The sequence below is a fragment of the Microcebus murinus genome, chromosome 8, assembly GCF_040939455.1.
Source record: "Microcebus murinus isolate Inina chromosome 8, M.murinus_Inina_mat1.0, whole genome shotgun sequence".
NCBI lineage: Eukaryota > Metazoa > Chordata > Mammalia > Primates > Cheirogaleidae > Microcebus > Microcebus murinus.
In genome coordinates this window covers 6559914-6584801 of record NC_134111.1, presented here as the reverse complement: position 1 = coordinate 6584801, position 24888 = coordinate 6559914, and the positions used below count along the sequence as shown (strand labels likewise).

Here is a 24888-nt window from a genome sequence, read left to right as displayed (position 1 = left end):
AACTCAAGAGAAGCTGGAATCTACGGAAGAGAAAATGAAGGGACCTGATGTGCTGTAGTTACCTGCCAATCACTGGGTTAGATATTTTACATGAATTGGCTCTTTTTGTTCTCCCAGCAAGCCCATATATAGTTATTATGCCCATTATACATAGAGAAAACTGAGATTAAATAACTCCCCAAAGGACATATAATTATAATAGTAAATTGCAGAGTCAGGATCTGAATTCAGACTGGGATGGATTCCAATGTCTGGGCTATTTTCAAATATACTACAGTTTCCAACACACACACACACACACACACACACACACACACACACACACACACAGTCAGCTAGATTATAATTTCGAGGGACTTCTCCTACTGTCTCTGGGCTGTCATTATTTTCTCATCTACAAAGACCAATAAAAGTCAATATTTGTTCAAATCATCAGTACATATTTATTCCATCCACTCATAAATGGCTGGCCACGTTGGCTATGCTGTCGGCCAGCTGGCCTCAGCTCAAGCCTATCTTTTTAATCGGGCATTTTCCTAAATTCCGATGAGCGGATTGATTAGTTTTTCTTTTAGGAACACTATACCTAGACCCATGGAAGATGAAGAAGGTTTAAAATGTATATGGGTTGATTGAGCCACACTTTAAGATCATGGTTTCCTGAGTACCCAGGATTTTCAGTGTAATTTAGAACCACTCAATGCAGGATCGTGATTAGCTATTGGAAGTTTAGCCTGAATGTATTCAAAAAAGAACAGACATCCGCCGAGGAAGACATGGCTCTGGAACAGAAATTGTCTACTCTGATGAGTCCTAAATTGACAGAAACACCGTCTTTACAATTCTGTGGTTGTCTCCTTTCTCTCATTTTGGTATTCTATGCATAATCATTTGAACAGTGCACTTTTTAAAGTAAAAAGATATCATCTCTACTTTCAATGTTAAATACTATCTTCCATATTTTTCCCATTTTCCCAATCTTCTTATTCTATGCCATCCAATCCATTCATTTATTTAGCTTTGCTTAACAATCCAAAACTCTGACCCTGATTCGGCGCTGCGTTTTGTAATGATGTGTGCGTTCATGTGTGCGCTCAGCAGGGTGTTGACAGTTGGGGATGAGAAGGACAGAACTATATTAAAGCAAAGTTGAACTTAGGAAAATATTTTAAGTAGAAAAAAATGTTATTTCTTCAAAGATTTGCTTTTTCTTACCAGTCTCTTATAAAACCCTCCAACTAATCCAGCCACCCCTCTCAGCTTTTCATATTCCAGAAACTTCTAATCTTTGTTGTCTATGAATCTTACCTTTCATAGCTCACATTGTAAAAGGTTTCTCATTCTTTAGCTAATTTAATTAAGGTAGGAAACTCCATTCAGTGATCCCAAAGGTTTAATAGCTTTATCGTATTTGTGTTTAAACACGCCAGAGTGATGCTTTTGGAGGCCTGGTCCTTAGCCTGCTAATTGCAGCTGATCCTGGCTAACGGATCTTTGCCCCTGGCCTCGCCGGCTGGGCCTCCCTTTCTGACTCCCTGACCGACGTGTGGCACCGCTGACGGCACGCTTGCGGTGTGCTTAGCTGGGACCCGTTGTGTGCGAACAATTCCCCCTCTGTGCTTTTCACCTGCATGATGCCACCTCTGGGAGCCAAGCGAAGGCTGGCATATCCAGTGCACGTTTTTGAAAGAAATTTGTTGAAAGCAGGTTTTTAAAACGATGGCTTAGTGGGAGTAGAGCCCAGTAATAAACTGAGACTGTTGCAAAAAGTCATAACGTGATATTTGAAAAGCCTGAACTAGAATCAAATCATGGGAAAGAGGAAACAAAGTGAGCATAAATCTCAGAGATCTTTCCAAGGGGTCAAAAAATAAATAAATAAGCAAACATGACAGAGTTCATGTCTTTTACTCTTTCACTCGACAAAGAATTATTGAACATAATAACTTAGTCCCAGATACTAAATGCTAAAGCACACACACACACACACACACACACACACCCCCCTCTCTATTCAGACTGACCCTTTGTATTTCCACATCATTAACACATTATGTGTGTTACGTATGAAGGGCTTAAGAAACGTGTTGAATTAGATTAAGTCATTAATAAATTAGATTTGTGGGCAGAACAGGAAAGGAATAAAACAAAACAGTCTGTTGTGAACAAAAATATTTCTAACCTGAGAACGAAAACAAAATAAAGCAAAATAAAAATCAGTGGCAGTATGGAAAAACAAATTGGGGAACTGTAATCCAAGAGGAAGCCATTTAGGGAAAGGTGTTTCTGAGCCATTGAGTTTGCGCTAATTGTGGGACATTCATGTCTAGATGTTCTTGAAAATCCAAGAAAGAAAAAAGTTATAGTCACATTAGCTGTTCAGTCCAATAGGAGACTGGCCCTTCCAGGTCATGACGTAGGCCTGCCATCACTGTAGGGACTGGAAGCAGGTTCGACTCGGGTAATGTGGAGATAGTCATGTCAACCTTGGTTTAAAGCCCAGTTTAGACACTGACAGGCCTGTGAAATGAACAAAGAAACTCTTGGAGTCTTCACCCACACAGTTAAGGATGATGGCCTCCACCTTGAACTTGCTGAAGTGACTACTGACAACTTAATCAGGGAGCTGCACCTGCAGGCTCCCAAACAATTAGGATGCTGCTGCTACCCTGTTGCTATGCTTGTTGCGTTTGTTATGAAGTCATCCTAAAAAGCCACTTACAAGTGAAGGTTAGTAACTCCAAATCAAATCTTTCCTAAAATCTTGAATAGAATGCTTCAAAAGCCTGAAAAGAATCCAAAAGCCCTCTGGTTAATTCCCGAACAAGACTAGGCTCTCTCCCAGATGTTCTAGAACCCACTGTGGCTCCATCTACCCATCTCCAATCACTCTCCCAGTACAGGCAGTGGTGTGTGTTCCCCTCCATCATGCTGGAGAAATTTGGAATAATCACTTTTGCTATCTCTAAAGCCTGACAGAAACGTTGACACTCAGTATGTGCTCAATTAAAGTGTGTGGATGGAACAAATGAACAATGGCACGTGCCATTGTGAAGTTGAGGACTCCGAAACACAGAACAGTAAAAGGAGAGCACATTAGTAGTGCATGCAGAGGAGAGCTCAGGTCTCCGGGACTCCAGGACAATGGTCTTTTGCATGTAATTGTTCACAAACCCAAGGAACTTCTTTTTTTTATGCATTTTCTTTCATTTCAAAGTAGATACTTGATTTCTTGAGCTCAGGGCCAATGTCTTTGACTTTATTCTGTCTCTCTACAGCCAAGAGCACACCATGAGTATCCGGCAGCTGATCAAAAGGCAAGCAGTGCATTAATTTGGAAATAGATTTCAGGATAGAGAAGGTTTGACCTCTTCATGACTCATTGTAGAGAGCTATGAGTTTTGGTTTGCTCATTCTGAAGTAATTTACCTTTTAGGGTTTCATTGTGGAGAAGAGGGACAGGGTCAGATTCAAGAGTAACACTGTAGTATTTAGTTTCGTTGTTTGCTAAGTGAAATTATAGGCAGCAAGGGGAAAAATAAATGAAGCGAAGAGCATGAGTTGTCACTTCTAAGCACTGTTGTAGGCACTCCACAAAATACATGCTTTATGTCTTTTAAACAAAGTAGGCTATTAAGTGTGCAATGCTAAGAGGAATTTTATCTCACCTATAAATACAAGTGAATCTTTTAAGCTCCAAATCCCCATATACAGACAATTTACTGTGGTAATCAAGACGATGCACACAATTTAACTTCAGTACCATCTGTAACTCTATTGGTATTTTAATAATAATGAATAAAAATATATGTTGGCAACAAAAAATGTTACTTAAAGTAGAATCATTGTAAAGAGTCAATGATAATTTCTAAAAAGCTGTGTAAATATCATATTTACTCAGAATTCTCTTTTGTGTCTTTACCTTTTAATTAATGTGAAAGGAGACCTTTAGTATTTAATGGCACACATATATTGAAGAATAAATTATCCCCACTTCTTCTGACTGGAAAAATGAAAACAAAATGCTTGAGTATCCATGGTAATATTAATAAGGAAATGAATAAGCTTCTTTTATTTTTCTCTTCTTATCTTTTTTTCATTTGTCTTTCTTTTTGTGATTATTTGTTTGACTTTTTTTTCCTTTGGCAGGGAGGGGACGTAGAACAGACTGTTGAAGGAAGACATAAGGAAGATAAGAAAAATAGAGAAGAAATTCAAATTTTGGGAAAAAGTGTCAGACTCTTCTCCATCAATGCTTTTCTGTTGTCCAAGAAATAAAACTATGTCCTTCCTGTTGCAGGAAAAAGTCATCAATTAAAAACTTATTATGAAAAATAATATAAGTAATGGTTACCTGTCTTCCGCTGTTGTGGCCGGCAACTGGCCTGGTATTTAACCTTGAACAGCAAGGAAACCTGAGTTTTGGTCCAGGCTGGTCCAGTGATTAACAGAATAATCCTGAGCAATCTCCCTATACCCTAATACCATCATTTATAAAGTGGAGGGCTTGTATTTCACAATTTCAGAGGTTTCTTCTGCTTCTGAAGCCCTCCCAGTCTCTGAATGCAGGCTAAGTCATATGCGGATAGGACTGGGCCTGGGCGTGTTCAAGTACCTACTGAATGGGAAGAACTAAGGCACTTTTGGTCAGATCTGAAGGTGTGGATTTTTATCTGAAGGGCAAGAGGGAAAGAGCCTCAGTTGCAGCAGATACTGCAGGCAATTCATGTGTTGTTTCATGTTTTCATTCTGCACTCTATAATTAAAAGGGGACACTTTTGCATTTATTCTTATTCCCCCTTTAGAATGGTTATATGGCGGGATATGATAGGGATGACTCTTTATTTTGCAGACAATAGGAATGAAGCTTAGTGTACCTGAATGTATTATCTGGAACCACTGAGTCAAGAGAGGAAACAAATCTAGGAATGGAGATCTCACAGCTCTGGCCCTCTGGGTAGTTCCCACTATCCGAGCCCATCCCAAATCACAAAACAAAACAAAGCAATAAAAGACTAATTATTGTTTTCATTTATGCTAGATCATGCCTCTTCTGCTTCAAGAATAGGACACGTTTGAAATAATACGCACTATTGAATTTAGAGTGGCTCTATGGGCAGACGCTCAACTCCCAGTGACTAGGCTAATGTGATGAGAGGCCGGCTCCGTTCTCCGCTGAGGCGAGGTTCTCATTGTTGTTCACGTCACATGGAGGTGACAGAGGGAGTGACCTATCTGCTCTGGGGAGCGTTTCCTTCTTTCTGACTTGAAATCTTCCCATTGTTATCACTTTTGGGAACAGGAGATCAGAAGTACAGATATGTCCTCTAAAAGCCACTGTTCCAGTGCACGTGGTCTATGAGGAAAGGTGTCCCAAAAAATCTCCTCCACATCTTTCCATCCGCATAGATCATTTTTTATGGATTTCCTGATTTCCAAAATGGGACAACTGTCCCCAGAAACTGAGATACAAACCAGGGACCTTTCAGAGATGGGAATGGGCTATGGGGAACAGGGCAGCTGTTGCCGCAGGTGAATGGGCTTGGGGGCTCGGTTCTCCCTGGGGTGGGCGCCTTGCGAAGGACAGAACCACACAGAGCTGGAGGAATTGAAACACCACGTGCCTGGACGTCTGCAGGGCTGGGGTCCATTTTCCTGGCTTGGATGTGACGTTGCTGAAAAGCTCCTAAATTTCCCCTGGGTTTATGTATTTGTTTACATCTCTGTATTTCTCAATGGCCTGTGAGCTCCTTGAAGCCTGAGACCCTATTTTACTCAGTCTATCCCCAATCTCTCTCTGAGGACAAGCACAGAGTGTGGCTTTAGAAATATTTGTCAGACTGAATTAAGTAGGAATGATTAGGTCACGTCTACTTCTACTGTTCATTCCATGGTCATTTCAACAACTTACATTTTACCCAAGGACTACTATAATAAGAGGAGAAAAATTAAATGTGAGTTTTTCTTTTTCTTGAGTGATATGTGATTGTGTTAACTTAAACATCTGCAGGGGTACAATGGATTCTGCTACAACATAATATATGCTTTTGTAAAAATACCTTGCTAATTGCACAACAGAAATCTTACAAGAAAAAGTTTAGGAGACAAGTAGGGTTAGGGGCACGGGACTAAAAAATGTCACATAAAATACTATAAGAACCTAATAAAAATGGTAGCACACTTTTACATATGTTAAATATTAAGACATACATGTATCTGCAACTTGCCTGGGGAACAGAAGGGCTGTGATTTACTGTGCAGGGGTGGAGAAAGTCTCATATGAAGTGGGAACAGCATTCTGACCACAGACGAGGATGGGCGAGGCTGATAACACGGCCACGTTGGGTCATGTTGATGGCTAAGGTGTCTGTGTGTGAACACTTTGCGTGTTCTGGCAGGTCTCATTTGTCTGGGTACGTCTGATGTTTCTTGATGACAAAACAGGCATAAGCAAACGTAAGATTGGCATTATCAAATTGTTTCCTAATATATAAATAGTGTAACAAATTTGTGTCTTCAGACAAGTGCTTTAAAGCGTGTACACACCTCCTCCCACCTGCCTCTTACTCCAGGATAAAGTGGCACCGAGCTCTGCTTTCTATTCGCAGAGCGTGACTTCTGAGGTGTCACTGCTGTGATTATTATGCAATTCTTCTTCAGCGAGGATCTGGCTCTGTTTTGTATTTCTCAAATACTTCAAAATATTTTTCAACATTTGTGTTTGGGAAAAACTCAAAATATACTTTGCCAGTTGATTTTTTAACATACTTAACAAACAAGAATTTAATCCTTATGTTTCTGATTAATTTTCCTGCAATTAGCTGAAATACCACTCTCTGAGAATTTGCTGCATAAACAAGCATAATCCTATGTAAATGTTCTTCTTAAAAAAATGTCAGATCAATTCTTCCTGAGAGCCTTTATCACCACGAGGTTTACTTTCAAACTGAATGGCACATTTTAAACTCTTTTGAATGAGGTACGTCTAGATTTCATGAAGTCATTTTTCAATGTCCTATAGGATTAAGTGTGTAAGAAATGAAAAATAGAAATGATTGTTGGTACTATTATGTTGACTGATTGATTGATTGGTCCCTTCCTTCCTTCCTTCTTCACTCACCATCCCATTATTTCAAGAAACCTTTTTTGAAGGCCTACTGTGTACCAGATTCTCTGCTAGTGTTCCACAAAGAGAGTGCCACCTAGTAGAAGATACAAGATAAGAGAATTTTTACATAAATAGATTGTGAACTGTCTTAGTTCATTTTGTGCTGCTATAACAGAATGCCTGAGATTAGGTAATTTTAAGGGACAAAACCATATTGGCCCACAGTTCTGAAGGCTGGGAATTATAATATCAAGGTATCGGCCTCTGGTGAAGATCTTGCTGCATCATCTCATAGTGAAAAGCAAGGGAGGGGGAGAGAGAGAGAGAGAGAGAGAGAGAGAGAGAGATTATTCTCCTGAAGGCTTTTTTATTGTGTCATTAATCCCAACTCAACAAGGCTGAAGCCCTCATGGCCTAATCTTATATCTTAAAGGGCCCACTTCCTAATACTGTCACAATAACAATTAAGTCTCAGCATGACTTTGGAGGGGACAAACATGCAAACCAAAGCACCATTATGTGAAGTGTGAAGGGAAAGGTCCTTTACAAGAGAGTGGATGGTCAGGGCATCAGCATCAACCTGGAGGGCCATATCTGTGGTTTCAAGACCAGCAGCTCTGCCCATGGTCCATGCTGCCCCACATTTGGGTGTCATTAAAGAAGCCTTAGAAAGCATGTTTACCACATTTAGGGAAGGCTCGACAGGTAGCTATGGAAGTGAATATCAAATTCAAGACTGTACGAGATCTGAGATTATTCTCCATTGCTTTGTAGAATAGGAATAAGTTATTAGGATAGTAACTTGTTTTCCAAAGGCTTTCACACAACTAGGAGCAAGACATTCTAAATTATTCTATTCCTCTAAATACAATGACTATGAGAGTCCTCAGGGATTGATGCTGGCAGAGTAGGCAAACAACACTTTTCCCCTTAATAATAATCCTTCTTATACAACCAGCTCAACAGTAGTAATTTGAGGCTTTGCTCAAGTGGTAGATGAAAGGAATGGATGGGTAGCTGGGATTCTGAGTCACACACGCCTGGGTGAGAATCCGGCTATAGTATTTTCTAGTATCGTGACCTTGGACATATTACTTGGTTTCTAGGAACAACATTTCCCCATCTGTGAAAGAAAGTTATAACTGTCCTTCCAGGTTGTTGTAAGGAGTAGATACAACAACACAAGGTGGCAAATAGTACCTGACTTTCTTTAGAGCAGGTGGTTAATAAAAGATGGTAGTTAATGTTAGGACTTCTCTCTTAACAGAATATTTTTTTGCTAATTGAATCTGGTATCTTTCTCCCCCCTTCCTCCCTTCCTCCCAATTATTTTAGACAACTGTGATGATCCGCTAGCATCCCTGCTCTCTCCAATGGCTTTTTCCAGTTCCTCAGACCTCACTGGTACTCCCAGTCCAGCTCAACTCAACCTGAGAGTTGGTAAGTAGGGTGACCAAAATCCTAAGTCGTGTGCTACATAGCCATGCAGAGGGTAGATGGAAGGAAATGCACACTTCCATACACTGGGATCATGTCCAAGGGCAGTGTTCATAGGGAGATTTTGGGAGAGGGGAGTTATGGCCATATTTCCCATCACATATTAAAGTACGTGGACTCATGGTCCCTGTACCCACAGAAGTCCTTTTTTGATTATCATAAGAGGCCTTTGTGAAAATTACTTCTTAAGAAAGCATCTGCTTTATTTTCACATGTCATGTATCTAACATAGGTTACCAAAACATATTACTGTGAAAATATATTTATAATAAGAATAAAGTTGATTAAAATTTTCCTTCAATAACTTTAATTTTATTAAAAATCAATATTGCTGATTTTTAAAAATATACAACATGCTATTAACTAAAAGTAAGAAAGTATAAATAATTTGTTATTCTACCAGCTAGAGATAAATGTGATTAAGTGTCTGGTATGTAGTTTTACAACTTGTGATAGAAGCAAGAGTGCACAATCTTAACTGGTCTCTCATAGGAAATGTCTTTAACAAATATGATGTTGGCTTTCCAGACATATATTTAACCTAATTTGGATGTTGACTTTCATAATGTACAGATGTAATGTATAATTTCTCTTACTAAGAAAGATAGATTTGAATTATTTGACTTTTAAAGATTTTTTAGATATTTCACAGTATTTGAACATCTGTTAAATATTATAAACTTTTTAGGTCGAGAAAAATCATATATGCAATTTTATGAGATCCAATTGCCAATTAGAGTTTATATTAATTAGTCTTTGCTATATTTTCCATTGATATATTAGGCCGATGACAGTAGATTTTTCAAAGTTAATCCATGTTTGCATTCAGGAATCAGATGTAATTGGTTGTTGTGTTATTGATATTTTTTACATACTGAATGATTTAGTTTGTTATCTCTTTAATTTATAATTTTGAATCTTTATTAATAATAAAATTGATTTGTAGTTTTCGCTTATATGTTTGTTTTTTGTTTTATAGTATATGTTACAGGTTTTCTATTAAAAGGGAATCAGTAACTTAAAAGCTAGCAAGTTCCACTGTGTTTTTGAGTAAGCCCATTAAGAGTGGTATTCTAAATGAAAAAGAAAATGGCCAGAGACCCAGCAGGAGGATATTAACAACAATTTTGTATCAATATTGTCCTTTGCTGGATATTCTGTGCCAAAAACTTTTATTAAGCATTTTACTTTTATTGTGGTATTTAAAAAAGTCACTGTAAGGGGATCATCATTGCCTTTTACCTTCAGGTAGGGAATCCAAGGCTCAGAGAAGTTACATAATTTTTCCAAGACCACAGAGGTGAGAAGGGGAAGTTCTTGGATTCAAAGCTAAGTCATGTGAATCCAAAGTTCACGTTTATAATTACCACATTAGCAACTTGACCCACTAGGACAAGTTGAAGAGGGGAGTAGTAAAAAGAAAAGAGACTTAGAAACTAATTATTCTGTTCAAATACTAGTTATAACATTTACACACTCTGTGTCTGAAAGTCACTTACCTCTCCCGGCCTTCAGTGTTTTAATATGTAAAGAGGCCCTGTAACGCCTGCCTTCCCCACTCTGTGCAGACTGGGCGCAGACGTGTGTATTCTAAATACTTCTTTCACTGCAGGACAGAGAACTGAACCAGAGCAGGACGCCTGTTTTTCATTTCGGAAAGAAATAAGGTTGGCGGATATTAATATGGTCTTCAACAGGGCTTCCAGAGACAGACTTTGTCTCAATCCCACCCAAAATGTGTGGCAGCAGAAAGTCATTACTGCCCAGTAGCTCATTGGCATTTTCTGGGGAAGCCGGGTCGGTTCACAGCCAGCTCCCTTCCTAGTGAGCAGGTAGTGACTGAGTACAGGTGTCTGCACTCTCATTTCTTATCATCATTCTGCTCACTGGGGAACCTGGGTGAGTGAGCCCAGGGCTGGCTTGACTGTGAAGAGAGGAGGTTGACTTCTCTTCTCTCTACCAGCTAGAGTCCAAATCAGGACGGCCACGCGGAAGACACAGTCGTACAGTAGGAGGCACTGTCCTAGAACTCTTCCTCTAGCACATCATCCAATGTGTGGACAGCCTCTCCTTCATTCATTCCAAGGTGTGGACAGCCTCTCCCAACCACTGCCCTAATGGGAGAAAACACTGGCTCAAGGAGGTGTTAGATCACTGGTTCTCCAAATTGCCTGGAGAGCTTTACAGAGAGCATGACCTGAGCCATCGCCCAGATACTCTGAATTAATTGTCTGGGATGGGACCTGGCAAGGATATTGACACAGTAAATTTAAGAAAAGCTTCCCCTGTCATACTAAAATGAAACAAGAGTTGCAAACAGCTGCATTGGGTGAATTCATGAATGACAAATCCTTCCATTAGTAATTATCGAGCTAACACTGTGTTACAACCCTAACACATCACTGGCAAAAATAGTCACAAATACTATTCATAAGGAGTTGACAAGGATAATGTAAATGATCATGTCATTACAAACTGTAATACTAACTAACAGCTAAAAGTTGTCATTAGTAATAATTGATATTATTTTGTTATGTATGTGTACATATACATGTGTGTGATAATAAATCATGTGTATGATAATATGCATATACACAGTATGATAAAAAGTCTAATATAAATATATAGTTGGATAAACACAAGTAAGAGGGCATATATTTAGAGAGAGGTAGATATATACAGGGTCAGGTATATATATATTTATATCCATACGTAGTAGGATATATATTTGTATATAGGTAGATATAGTAATATATACATGTACATACAAACATATATGAAATATTTACATGTATACTGAAACATATAAAATAATACATTTATAAAATATACACATATATTAGGATAAAACACAAAAGCAATTATGTTAATGTGATTAAGAATAGATTTTGTCATATGAGTGAATAGACACATAAGATTTACAAAGTTAAGGAAAATACTATAATTTTTATTTATATTAGAAATATCAGTATAAAGCAATAATTTATTTTCATCCTTCTAAAGCCATCCTTATGTCCTGTCTGTCCACTGAAATGACCTAGCAGCAGTTATAACCCTGCCTCAATGAACACTCCTTTTTTACATATAATTCTTTAAAACCTCCTTTTATTTTATAAGAGGAATGACATCAAATATATCTTCAAGAACAAATTATGCCACATGGTTGGAAATCTAGAATGCTCTCAGATATGTAGGGAGATGTCGAAGAGCACCTCCTTGAGCGGGGGATTGTGAGCATGGGAGTACACCGCTGCTGCAATCAGCGGTGCCCGGCAGCACACAACCAGAAACCACGACGCCAGTAACTGGGCATTTCCCATGATCCTCACTGTGCCGGGTTCTTAAGGTACATCAGTTCAAAGCTCACAACTACCCTCTATGTAGATACCATTGAGATCTCTCGGTCATAGGTGACAAATGCTGCAGCACAGAGAGGAAAGCAATGGCCAACCTGGGCTCCCGCCAGGAAGTCTAGTCCCCACGGCCATGCTCTTAGCCACAGCACACGACACTGTCCTGCCCAGGGAGTCACAATCGCTTCAGTATTTTAGAGAGGAAAAGCCGTGGGTCATGTTCATTACTGCCCTTATTCCTCCACCCCAGTGCTAAGGAGGCGTAACTGACAAATAAAACTGTACATATTTAAAGTGTACAGCATGGTGATTTGATGTATATATGCATTTAGAAATGGTTACCATCAACAAATTAGTTAACATAGGCATCATCTCCCACAGTTATCTTTTTCTTTGTTTTGTGGTGAGAATGTCAGATCTGCTTTAGCAAATGTCAAATGTACAATAGAGTATTATTAACTCTAGACATCATGCTGTGCCATTAGATCCCTCGGATTCATTCATCTTATAAACTCAGATTTGTGCACTTTGACTAGCATTTCTCCATTTGCCCCACCCTACATCCCTGGCAACAGCTATTCTACTCTCTGCTTCTTTAAGTTCAACTTTCTAAAATTCCACATATAAGTGAGATCATGCATGTTTTTGTCTTTCTGTACTTGGCTTATTTCACTTTGCATCATGCCCACCTGGTTTACCTATGTTGTCAAAAACCGCAGAGTTTCCTTTTTATGGCTGAATAATATTCTATTTTATATATAACATTTTTTTTATCCATTCATCCATCATGTCTTGGAACAACCTAAGTGATTAAGAGGTGTAAATAATACTACAATAAACATGAGAGTGCAGCTATTTCTTTTAGATACTAAATTCATTTCCTTCAGATGTAGACTCAGTAGTAAGATCGCTGGATCATATGGTACTTTTATTTTTAATTTTTTGAGAGACTTCTATGCTGATTTTCATAATAGCTGTACTAATTTATATTCCCACCAACAGCATATGAGAGTTCTCTTTTCTCCACATCCTCACCAAAAAGAAAATTCTTTCATCTTAACAGGTGGGAGGCAACATCCCACTGTAGTTTTGATTTTTATGTTCCCGATGATTAGTGATGCTGAGCACCTTTCTATGTGCCTTTTGGCCATTTGTACGTCTTGTTTGGAAAAATGTCCTTTGCCCATTTTTTAATTGGCTGATTTCTTTTTTGGTATTGAGTTGTATATATTTCTTAAATATTTTGCTTATTAAACCCTTATAAGACATATCATTTGCAAATATTTTCTCTCATTATGTAGGTTGCATTTTTATTGTGTTGATTATTTCCTTTACTGCATGAAATGTTTTAGTTTCATATAGTCCCAGTTATTTATTTTTGCTTTTGTAGTCTGTGCTTTTGATGTCTTAGTCTATTTCTTGTTGCTTCAAAAAGAATACCTGAAACTGGGTAAATTGTAAGGAAAATAAATGTATTTCTTTTTTTTTATTTCAGCATAATATGGGGGTACAAATGTTAAGGTTACATACATTGCTCTTGCCTTCCCTCCCTCCTCGAGTCAGAGCTTCAAGCATATCCACATCTGATAAGGGTCTGATGGCTTGTGGGACCTCGGCAGAGTCCCAGGGCAGCAGAGGGCATTGTGCAGCGAGTGGGCTGCATGCCAACATGCTAGTTCAAGTCTCTCTTCCTCCTCTTTTAAACCCACCAGTCCCACTCCCATGATAACCCATTAATTCATTAATTCCCAAATGAATTAATGTATTCATGAGGTCAGAGCCAGTTTGACCCAATCACCTCCTGATAGCCCCACCTCTCAATAGTGCCACATTGGGGATTAAGTTTCAACTTGAGTTTCAGAGGGAACAAACATTCAAACCACAGCAGTGTCATAGCCAAAAATATATTACTCACTTTGGAAAGCAATGGGCAATCACTGTGAATGTCCTGGGTGTTTCCCCACTCTGCTCTGTTCAATACACAGGTACTATCTCAATGTATTCTTTCTCAACTTTTCAACCTCTATCATGTCCTCTTCCCTGATGCATTCCCCAACAGATGCAATTGTAATGACCTGCTTTATTTAGCCTCATCCCTTTCTCTCCTTCAAGAATGCACTGTGAACCTGCCTCCTCCAGTTCTACACCCAACACCAAACTCCTGCCTCTGCTAAATGTCCAATCTCTCTCTCTCTCTCTCTCTCTCTCTCTCTCTCTCTCTCACACACACACACACACACACACACACACACACACATATATATATACTAGATTTAAACTCTTAAAGAGCAAGAATCGCGATATACGTTCACTTTTTTTGATCTCAGAAATTGTTTAAAATAGGTGAGCAATAAATATCTGTCAAAGTATGATTTTCAATAAGGTAAAAACATAGCTCTCATTCAAATGTAAAATGAGTACATAAAAAAAACAACTATTGATCTCATTAAGGTGGTAACCAGGAAGATGGTACAAGATAGTAAAGCTGGTTCAAAGAGTATTTTGGGGAACCAGGTATTCAGAGAGATTTTGAGAGGAAAGAAAAGAATATTAGAATAAAATTCCTATGTAAATACAGAACTAGTATGTATTATTTAACATTCTCCAGAGAAACAGAACCAGTAGGAGATGACAGACAGACAGATAGATTAGAGAAGATTTATTTTGGGAATTGTCTCTCATGATTATGGAGGCCACAGAGTCCCACCATGTGCTGCCTGCAAGCTGGAGAGAGCCAGGGACACCAGCAGTGTGATTCAGTCTGAGTTCTCAGACCTGAGAACCGATTGACCAGGGGTGAATCTCTCAATCCCCAAGGCCTGAGAACCTGGGCAGCCACCAGTGCAATTCCCAGAGCCTGAAGACCCAAGAACCTGGAATTCAGATGTTCAAGGGAGGAAGATGAATAGCCTAGCTCTAGGAGAGAGAGCAATGGATGGTTTCTGTTTACCTTGGTGAGGGTGAATCTTTCTTACTTGGTCCACTTGTTCAAACACTGACCTCTTCCAGAAACACCCTTATATATAACTATAAATAATACTTTACCAGCCATCTGGGTATCCCTAACCCAAGCAAATTACCACTTAAAATTAATCATCGTGATGTCTTATAGGGTAATGAAACTTGGGACTTATATGTTCTCTCTTGGAAAGACATTCACAGTATCTAAGGTCTAATCAACCACAGAATAGCAAAACCAAGTGACAGGTGCATTCTCCTGAATAATTAAATAATCATTCAGTGGACTTGCTAGAAACTGCCCAAGGACTATATTGAAAGGGCATACTGAACTTGCTTATGATTTTCAAGCTTTGGATAGCTTTTTCTTAACATACTCCATTTATTCACTCATCATAGTAATTAGTGAATTCCTTCTACTCCACACCATTCAGAATTCTACACACTTGTCAAGGAACTTCCTGGTATCCCACTTACTCAAGATAAAACCTAAATTGTAAAACCCTCAACTGCCATAGCACTAAGTCTCCTCAACAGAATCGAGTGTGCCCAGTGTTACTGTACAGGCAAGTCCTTGGCCACTATTTAAAGTTGCTGAATCCCCTGGGAATTATACAAACCTTTGGCATTGTTGAACATGGAGGGCTAAGGAATGCTTTCCCAGTATGTGCTGGGAACTCACTAGACCTGAGTCTACTTGACCTATCTATCCCCAGGAAGAAAGGTGCACAGCTGGTCAGATGGCCGTGGCAGAAGCAGGGATCACTTCAAAAGTTGAAAGAAGATACAGAAAGGATGTGCTGGGAAAATGATGTCTGCTGAGCTACCTCCACCCTGAGTAAAGCAGTGTAATGAGTTCATCAATGACACACTAATCGTTCTGAGGGAAAATGTACTCTTAGGAACAGCTGTTGACCTGCAGGTTTTTCTGCGCCCCTTGGGATCTGGACGACACCACCCACGAGGAGGGGGATTAATGGGTAAAACCCAACTACAATAGTTTCAATGCTGCTATCTCATCTATGGAAGGGATTTGCCAAATGGAATTTTTGTTCTCTTGATTCTATACACCCTTTAGCCTCCATCTCATCACACACAAAGAAAATGAAAAGCAAGAAGAGAACTAATTACTTTTGGGGGGAAAATGACAAAATACATTAAGCTGGAGGTCAGATCACCATTAACTTAGGTTGCCAAGTCAATCTATATAATTGTGGCTTAGGAAGGATCAGTCCTTGTCAAACGTGATTTGTTTTGTGGCAAGAAAGCTTTTGATGTGAGCATTAAAGTTAGCTGGGCTTCGCAGAAGCACTTACTGTCAGCAGGAAGTGTAGGAGCTGGGGCGCAGCATGAAGCCGCCAGCTGTGGGCTAGGCCTCCTGGAAAATGAAGGGAAGGATTTAAGTTGCTTTATGTGATTAAAAGGCAAATAGGAATAGACGTCTTTGGCCCCATGAGAGGAGAGGTTTGTATTTTTCTTCCCCATCCATTTTTTTTCCCAAATACAGTTTGCAAACAATTATGTTTACCACTTGTTCCTTGAAATTTTAATCCATCTTCCTTATTCAATATATTTTTTTCGAGATGTTTGCCTGTGTAAGATGAGATTGTGTGTTTCTAGCTTGACAATTTTGTTGCCATGGAGAATTTGATTTCTTATGTTAAGAAATTTTTAGCTTCCTGGGCTCATGGATGGGTGGATGGGGAGGCTTAAAACCCTTGCCTCCCCCTTTGGAGCATATTTCATGCACGCATCCTCCACACCTACCCCCTTGGGCAGCCCTGGTAAGGACATGTTAAGGACCCCCAAAGGTCTTTGGAAGTTGGTTTTTGGTTTGGTGTCACCAGGCCCTTCAAGAGGAGATGAGGGCTGGAGACAATGCAGGAATCAAGGTTCATTTGCGCAGTTTGCATATCAGCTGTCTAGGGATTTCTTCCAAAAAGCCAGGTGAGGACACTGGGATTAAATTTTGCAGGCAACACCACAATGTCTGCTCACTAGAGACAGCACCAGCCTCCCGTCTGGATTGATTGAGCCGGGCATGATATGAGTACAATCTAACCTGTTTAAAAGGACAATAAGATATGCAGAATTTTTTCCCTGGATTTTCTCCTCTACCCTTGAAGTGTCCCTTTCTCCTTTTCAGCAACTTTCCTCTCTTTTGTGCTGCCCAACCCGCCCCGGGCAGGGTAGGCATAGAGGTCAACGCTTCCCTTAGTTGTGTCTTACTCTCTCTCACTACTCAAAGTATATCTGGTGGGTGGAAACATGGAATTCCCCCAGGAGCTTGTAAGAAATGCAGAATCCTGGCGTCTCCCCAGAACGACTGCATCAGAACTCAAGCTTTACCAACTGCTGCATTTGCACATTCAATTTTGAGATGTGCTGTTCTAGAATATGCCTGAATTTTCTGTCCCTTCAATTCTCATTTCCATGGCTTATTCACTCTGGGTCTCTGCTGTAGGGGAGGATGGAAGGCAATCAAATTTGAATATCTTATCTTGAATAAGGAACCCTGTCCAAAACTTCAGCACCATATTTGTATCATTACATCAGCACTCTAAGATATTTTGTATTATTCTCATTTTTAAAGACGAGGAAACAGACTCAGAGCAGTTAAGTCACAGGTCCAAAATACACAGCTAATTTTGGTAGAGTTCGGATTTGAATCTAAGTCTTTCTCTCCTGCGTTATCCAATATCTTTATTCATGTTGATCTGAGATTTTAATCTGAATAAAGTTGCTGTTGGCATAATAGTGAACCCTTTCAGGTAATTTTGGCATTTCAACGAGGGTTCTTAGTATTTAAATAACAAAAACTTGATTTTCAGACATTAAGGGAGAATCAGAGATTCATATATCTGTGCCTCCTCAATGCCCCCAAATCATACAGTGGCCTATATACCTATGGGAAAAACTAACCTTGACCTACATATTTAAACAATGCCCGAGGCCTCTTCTCTTACTGAGACAGTGATAGATCATTGAGAAATACAGGCCAGAAATCTTTTGCTACTTAATAAGAGCCTTGGGACCCTGTCTCAAATGCAGACAAATCCAATGTGATGGCTCTCTGTCCAGCCGGGCTAATTGCAGAACACAACAATGATGAAGGGGAGAAGGAAAAGTATTATAGAAATACTTTTGCTTGCTATTTCCATAATGCTTTAAAGATTTAAATATCACAATTTGGCACAATGGAAGTGCCTAAAAATGAAAGAGAAACCCTCCATTCATTCACCTTTTGATTTTTTTTTTTTTTCTGATAACAGGTCACTTCCTTCAACAGGCCAAATTGAGATTATTTCTAAGTGGCACTCCTTAAAATGCAGTGAATCACCAATCTGATGTCTCTTGCAAAGAGACAAGAGTTTCTTCAATTCATTGGTTCATTGAATTTAACTTAAAACATTTCGACTTAAAAATTTAACAATGGGATTAAGGCTTATGTTTGTCTAGTGATTGGCAGTTTACAACTGTGTTTGCAGCGTGTGTCACATTTAGGAGGATATGAGATGTACTGGAACAAAATATTGTATGGTGAATGTTCTTGCTTTGTCTAAACTGGGGCAGTCAGGTAGGGGTATGTTTATCCCTTGGGAATAAATCTTTCACTTAGACATCACGGAAATGTCCATTGAAAGATGAGCTAAGGATTAATGAATCTACCACGTGGGGTGAAAATGGTAACATGAGACAAACCCCAAAGACTCGGAAGGTGGGAGGCGGCTTGATATTCAGTGCATCCTTCTCTGGGATCCCAGTTTGGGTCCTCCTTCTCCTGTGGTGGTCCCTTCCTCACTTCTTCTTTTGAGTGTCTCATACTTCACTTATCTCAATTATATTCATCTATGCAATTGGTTGAATATGTCTGAACTTTAATTTTTTCATCAATGGGCATGCTTCATTTTTTAAAAAATCTAGATTTTATCAAAGAATCCTTATAATTTGTTTTGCTAAAGATTGGCTTCTAATGAATCTCTTCTACACAAATATTCACAGCAGTCAGATAGTATTCCGGGGTATCTTTGTTAGCTTGCTTCTGTGAAAATAAAAGAAAATCCAGCTCACATGGCTCAGAAAATTTTAAATTATTGAGGTTAGAGACATGAACATTGAGAGGCATCCCCACTTCTATTTCTAAAACAGGTTGGTTACAAGGATATTGACTCTCATAATTTATTAAGCTAAACATTTGTTTACTGAGATATTTTCTATACTCTAATTTTTTTTTTTTTACATTTAAAAAAAGGATTAAAAATAAAATGTATTACCGTCCATAAAAGGAAGCTCTAAATGAGGGCGGGCTCCAGGGCTGGTCGAGTCTATTCAACATGCTGTTCTCAGCACCAGCATCATTCCGGAGCTGATAAGACTCAGCCACACACAGCAGTGTGGTGGGAAATACGGAGACCACGGCTTCCCATGAGTGTTTGCGAGCTGTCAGAGTGTGATTCCCCAGAACAGCAGCATGATAAACATGACCTAGGAATTCAATAGAAATGCAGATATTTGCACTCACGCCAACCTACTACATCAGAAACTCTAGCAATAGTACCTAGAAACCTGTGTTTCCTCAAGTTCCCCAAGTGACTTTCATGGTTGATATAAAGTTCTGGCATCACTCCGTAGAGCACTGAAACTCTTCCAGGACCCCAAACCCAGGGGGTGGAACCATGACTGACTTTAGATTCATCATCTGATACAGAGCAAGAATAATCAACTGTGTCTATAAATATTCATTCTCTCTCTTTCTCTGTCTTTTGGGGTAACACAATTAAATACACTCATGTTTAATCATTTTGTGTCCATAGTTATGACATCTATGAGTTGACATATATTGTCTTATTTGATCCTTGGGAGGGTAGTCACCAACCATACTATTTCTATGGAAGCAGGGAAATTATTTGTCCAAAATCACAAAGGTAGGATAAAAAGTAACACCTTTTATTCCAACGCCAGACTTAGACAAGACACCGCCTTTCAAACAAAATTGTCCCAAGAAACCAAATTAAATGTAGTAATCTCACTGTGTAAAAAGTATGTCACTCATGATAAAAATGTTTTAAATGGTAATGTCAACAATATGAGATCTGCAGTTTCAAATAACTTCCAATTCTACTTCTCCATTTTTCCTTTAAAAATCAGGGGAGATTAATTTTTTCTCCATATGTCTAAAAACAGGAAGACTGCCTCAGCTTGCAGCTGAATCTACACTGTTTTGCTCATGGATAGAACTCAATAATTATATATTCATTAAATGAGGTATAAATAATCCACTAAAATCCACCAACAGTCCCCTAGGCCTGAGAAGCAGATGGGTAGAGTTTGAGTGTACTGATTTGCCAAATTAAAATAGAGCTGGGCTTCTACACGTTTTATCAGAGAAACTACAAAGCAGCACTGACCAATAGAAAATTCTGCAAGGATGGAAATGTGTATAACTATGCTGTCTAACCAGGTAGCCACTAGCAACACATGGCTTTTCAGCATTGAACTGTGGCTAATGTGACTAAGAACTAAATTCTTAATTTATTTTTAAGTTAAATTAAATTTAAATATCCACTGCTATATTGAACAATTAGTTTTAACCTCTTTAAGTTTTATAAACATGACCCTCCCACCTAAGTTTCTAAAAATGCATGTTTTTATGTATACATGAAATAGTTCTCGGTCTATAGGTTTCACAAATGTGAAGTATCCTTCTTCAGACTGCACTCCGAATCTCCCAAGCCCCAACGGCGCTCCCGCTGAGCTCGCTCATGTCTTGTACAACTTCTGAGCTGTGAAACAGGTGGCAAGTATCTTTCCCTGATGTATCGGGGCCTTGATTGCTCCACTCTTCAAAAGGGAAGATCCTTACTAAAAGATCCTCACAGCAAAGCTGCTGAGTAATAAGCATCCTTCAAAATAATAACACAGCTTTCTTCCATGGACACACAGGTGTGACGCCAGGTACACACACTGTCTTGGAGGCTGTCGCTGCCAATGTCCCTTGGAATTCACCACTTCAGCAAAAAGCCAGCATCTTAGAGGCTGAGCTAAGAGGGGACCTTTTGTTGAAGTGATTTGTGGGGGAGTGTTCTCTGGAGATCATGTGTAAGGGAAGCAGGTTAAGCAGGGGGGAAGCTAGCAAGAACATAATCTTTGCTGAAGTCTAGCTACTTTGGATGCCAAGAAGTTCTAGACCTCAGACTGACCATAAAGACAGTCATACCTTGAGACAATGGAACTGACATTTTGAATCTTTTATCAGTCTGACACTGGCTGAGATGGAGACAGGAGAAGCGGTAGCTTCCCAGGCAAGAAGTCTTCTCTTTGGCCAAGGAAAAATGCCTGCAGAGGACAGCTCCTGCTGTCAGCCATCACCTGCAGCTGGGGAGTGAGTCCACCTACTAAAGGGGTCTGCATGGAGTCTGGAAAACATCCCCAACAGAATCACCTCCAACTCCAATAGCCGCATCTTCCCCTCTCTGCCCAGGGTCTTTTCCTCTGTGCATTAGACACCACCTTGCTCTCCCGAATCCCTCAGCGAACACCTGACAGTGGTATATAAAAACCCGTCTTTCTCCCATTGGAATGGGATACCCCTAACGTGCAACCTACGGTTGTGGCATGAAGCTCACTCACAGAAGTGCTGGCTTGGTGCTGCACTGGGGATTGGCTTTCCTTTCTTCTCTGATCCATCTTCCTCATCTGCAGCTGGCTTCCTGCGCTCACTTCCCAAGCGAACTACTCGCACTCGAATCTAGTCTCATAACTGCCTTCTGGGGAAGCCAGACTAGGTCGTGCACAGGAGCGCCTCCCCGGACAGTGCTCTTGAGGCAGCCCTCAACTGCGATCACTGGGTCTGATCTCAACTGGGTCTGATTCGGGTCCAAACTCTTCCTTCCCTCACAGGAATCTCCTCTTCCGAACCCCTTTGTTCTTTTCTGCAAACTGGTCTCAAGCAGGGCCACTCCAGGTTTTCTTACAGGATTTTTTTTTGAATATTGTAGGGTGTTGGGTAAAGTTTCAACTTTCTTTTCCCCTGGGAGGCTCGTTAGTCTCTGAATTAATGCATGGATGAAGTGCAGGAGCCCTAGCCAGGCCCGGCTGCAGCACCCGGATCCTACTGCACCTGCCCCGCAGCAGAAGGTCGGTGGCAAGGTCGGTGGCCAGGGCTGCAGCCACAGCTTCCCAGCCTGAGTCCTTGCCCAGCCCAGGTCCTGTCACACGTGGATGACAGCGCTCTGAGGGGAGGAGCAGGAAGCCTTCTTGCGCACTACGAGCATGTTTGTGATCATTGTAATTACTCTTACACATGCTATATAATGTTAAATATTTATGGGAGAGCCTCTCTGCTTTACTCATTACCATTACTAGGTAGCTTTGTCCCTGAAAAATCTTCAAACCTTGCTTAGAGAGGCATCAACTGTTTAATAATTAAAGATATAGCTAGTAATTCAAGTAGACCTCCCAGTCATTTGTAAGAATGAGCTAGTAATTTTATTTGGGGCCTTCTGTAACAAGGGGAGAAGTACATACCTAAGAAACTTGTTCCCCACAGGGTTTATTTTAGTTTTTTGTTGTTTTTGGGGGGGTTGTTTTGTTTTAATGGCCACGATATGAGCTTAAAACAGATTAAATGTGAAAACGCTGTGTGAGAGAGAGAGAGAGAGAGAGAGAAAGAGAGAGTCTTTTAGCTCTAGCTGGTCTTGGACTAAATGGACTCTCTTTTTTTGAGTGATAGTTTTGAAATATTGCTTAGCAGAGACCTCCATATAATCCATTTTGTGCCCATTTCCAATGTGTGACATCAATCAATTCTCGTTTCCTTTTTGAGTTAGAAGTGGAAATAAGTGTAGAAACTGAGGCATTTCTGCATTTTCTACCAGTTATTCTGTTTCATGCTTAGAGCCTACCCCAGTGTGTTCAGTGTGGGACTCGGGGTTAGCAATAAGCTTCCCGGCGTGGAGGACCGCGTGGCTGCCCAGGAGGCAGGGGAGCTGGGTTTCTTGTCTTGCTGTTAACCTTGCTTAGAAGTCTTAGTAAGAGACTTCCTGCTTTCTCAAGACTTTGGCTCCTGTTGAAACCTCAGGCAGAGCCTAGAATTGAGTTGTACAGCGGTCTCAAGCCACATCCCCAGGATTGGCTAGTTGGGCCCTTGGGGCTGCTTTGTTCTCTAGCAAATGAAAGTTAAAAATACAGTTGCTGATGACCATGAGACTCCAGTGAGATGCTGGAAGCAATGTCAAGGGTGAATTATGTTTCTCGTGCAAACTTCTATCATGAGGAAGGGGAGGATGAGGACAGAAAGGATTTGTCAGTGCTGTTGAGAGGCTGTTTGCAGCAGAACTAGGACCACGGGTGCTGGAGACAAGCTTTCCAGGCGTGGATCGGCCGCATTACAATTTAGTAGCGGTATGATCTCGGAAAACTACCCGTCAATGCCGGTTGTGTGATTGAGCACATCTGAGACTCTCTCACCCAATCTAACATCAGGAGCAGAACTGGGTCTGGAGCCTAATTTTCTGACTGTTGGTACAGCATCTCTCTTCCACCTTTCCCCCAACAGTCAAATAATAAAGCATTTAGACTATAAGGCCTGGGGTATGTTAGTTATAACCAAGATATAGCTTCCAAATGTCTTGGATTCTATGTTTGAGAAACATTTAAACAATTCTAGATGCTATAAAAATCTAAGGTGAGATCATTTTCCCTTTAAATTTAGATTTCCACTAAATGCTCTTACATTTGAACTGCAGAATTTATGAGAGTTTTTGTCGTTAATAGTTATTGATAGCTCAGCCACAATTACAGACAGCACTGTCCTAGTTAACACCTTCAACTTGCCAAATACATGTATTTGTGTGTATATTACACCCTCAATTTAGAGAATAATTCAGAAACAGGAAGCCAGTGTGGGCGCAGTGCGTCTTTAGAGCAACTACGAATAGTTGTTTCAGGCTACTCTCATCATTTGTGAAAACACATTTATTGTTTGGTGGAAGGAACAAAATGTTTGCCATAGCAACCATGGCAGCCCTGGGTGTCTTGCCTATTAGCGGTAATGCAGGGAGCATCTTCAACAGCAGGGACCGAGTCCTCGGCAATTATCACCCAGATAGTATCCCTCCACTTCAAGAGCCTAGGCTGAAGCTCTTGGGTTCAGAAAATTTTTAACTTGATGTGTTGATGAATGTTAACAGCAAGTGTTCCATTCTGGTTAATTTCAGGGGGATTAATAAACTACCATTTTTACTGTGGGCAAAAGAGAGATATGATTTCCTTTAGACAAATTTAAAGAACTCATTTTAGCACAAAATCTCCCTCCAATTTTTATTTTCTTTTGTTTGGTCTCTTTTGGATTTGGGTCAGTCTTTTGTGCTTCTATTTTTTTGCAAGGGAAAGTTCCTTGTCATTTTATTTTCTTTCTTCCATCCTTAACATAAATTCTTATCATATGCCAGTTAGAATAAATGAAGGAAAAACTCTAAAGCATGGCCAGAGGACTCTTGGAGGTATTAATAAAAGAGAAATGGTTAAACTTTGAGGATTTTCATTTCAAAAATAGTATTGGTCACATAAAAAGTCAAAAGTCCTATATTATATCACTAACTCTTATAATGCTGTATATATTCTTTATGTGATAAATCACTATGAGTAATAAGATTCTTAGTTTATTTAAAAATGACATGCTGATAACAAAATATGTTATATGCAAAAGCAGAAAAGCATAAAACCACTCATACTTAAAAGAAAAATATAAATATATTGTTTCTATCATATTTTCATATTGTTGAGATCATACTGTTTCAACAATTTTGCTTTATTGCACTTAAGGAGAAAACAGGCTAGGTGCAATGGCTCATGCCTATAACACCAACACTTTGGAAGGCTGAGATGGGAGGATTTCTTGAGTTCAGGAGATTGTGATCAGCCTGGGCAACATAGCAAGACCCCATCTCTACAAAGAGTAGAAAAATTAAC

At 39.8% G+C, this 24888-nt stretch overlaps 1 protein-coding gene across 1 annotated transcript in view; it reads left to right on the top strand.

Moving 5' to 3' along the window:
* Nucleotides 1-24888, top strand: part of CNTNAP5 (contactin associated protein family member 5) — a 772432-nt gene that overhangs the window by 159163 nt on the left and 588381 nt on the right. Inside the window, exon 2 of the mRNA XM_012755965.3 lies at nucleotides 8444-8548. Within this exon, the coding sequence (XP_012611419.2) occupies nucleotides 8444-8548 (105 nt within the window). The remainder of the gene's footprint in view (nucleotides 1-8443; nucleotides 8549-24888) is intronic.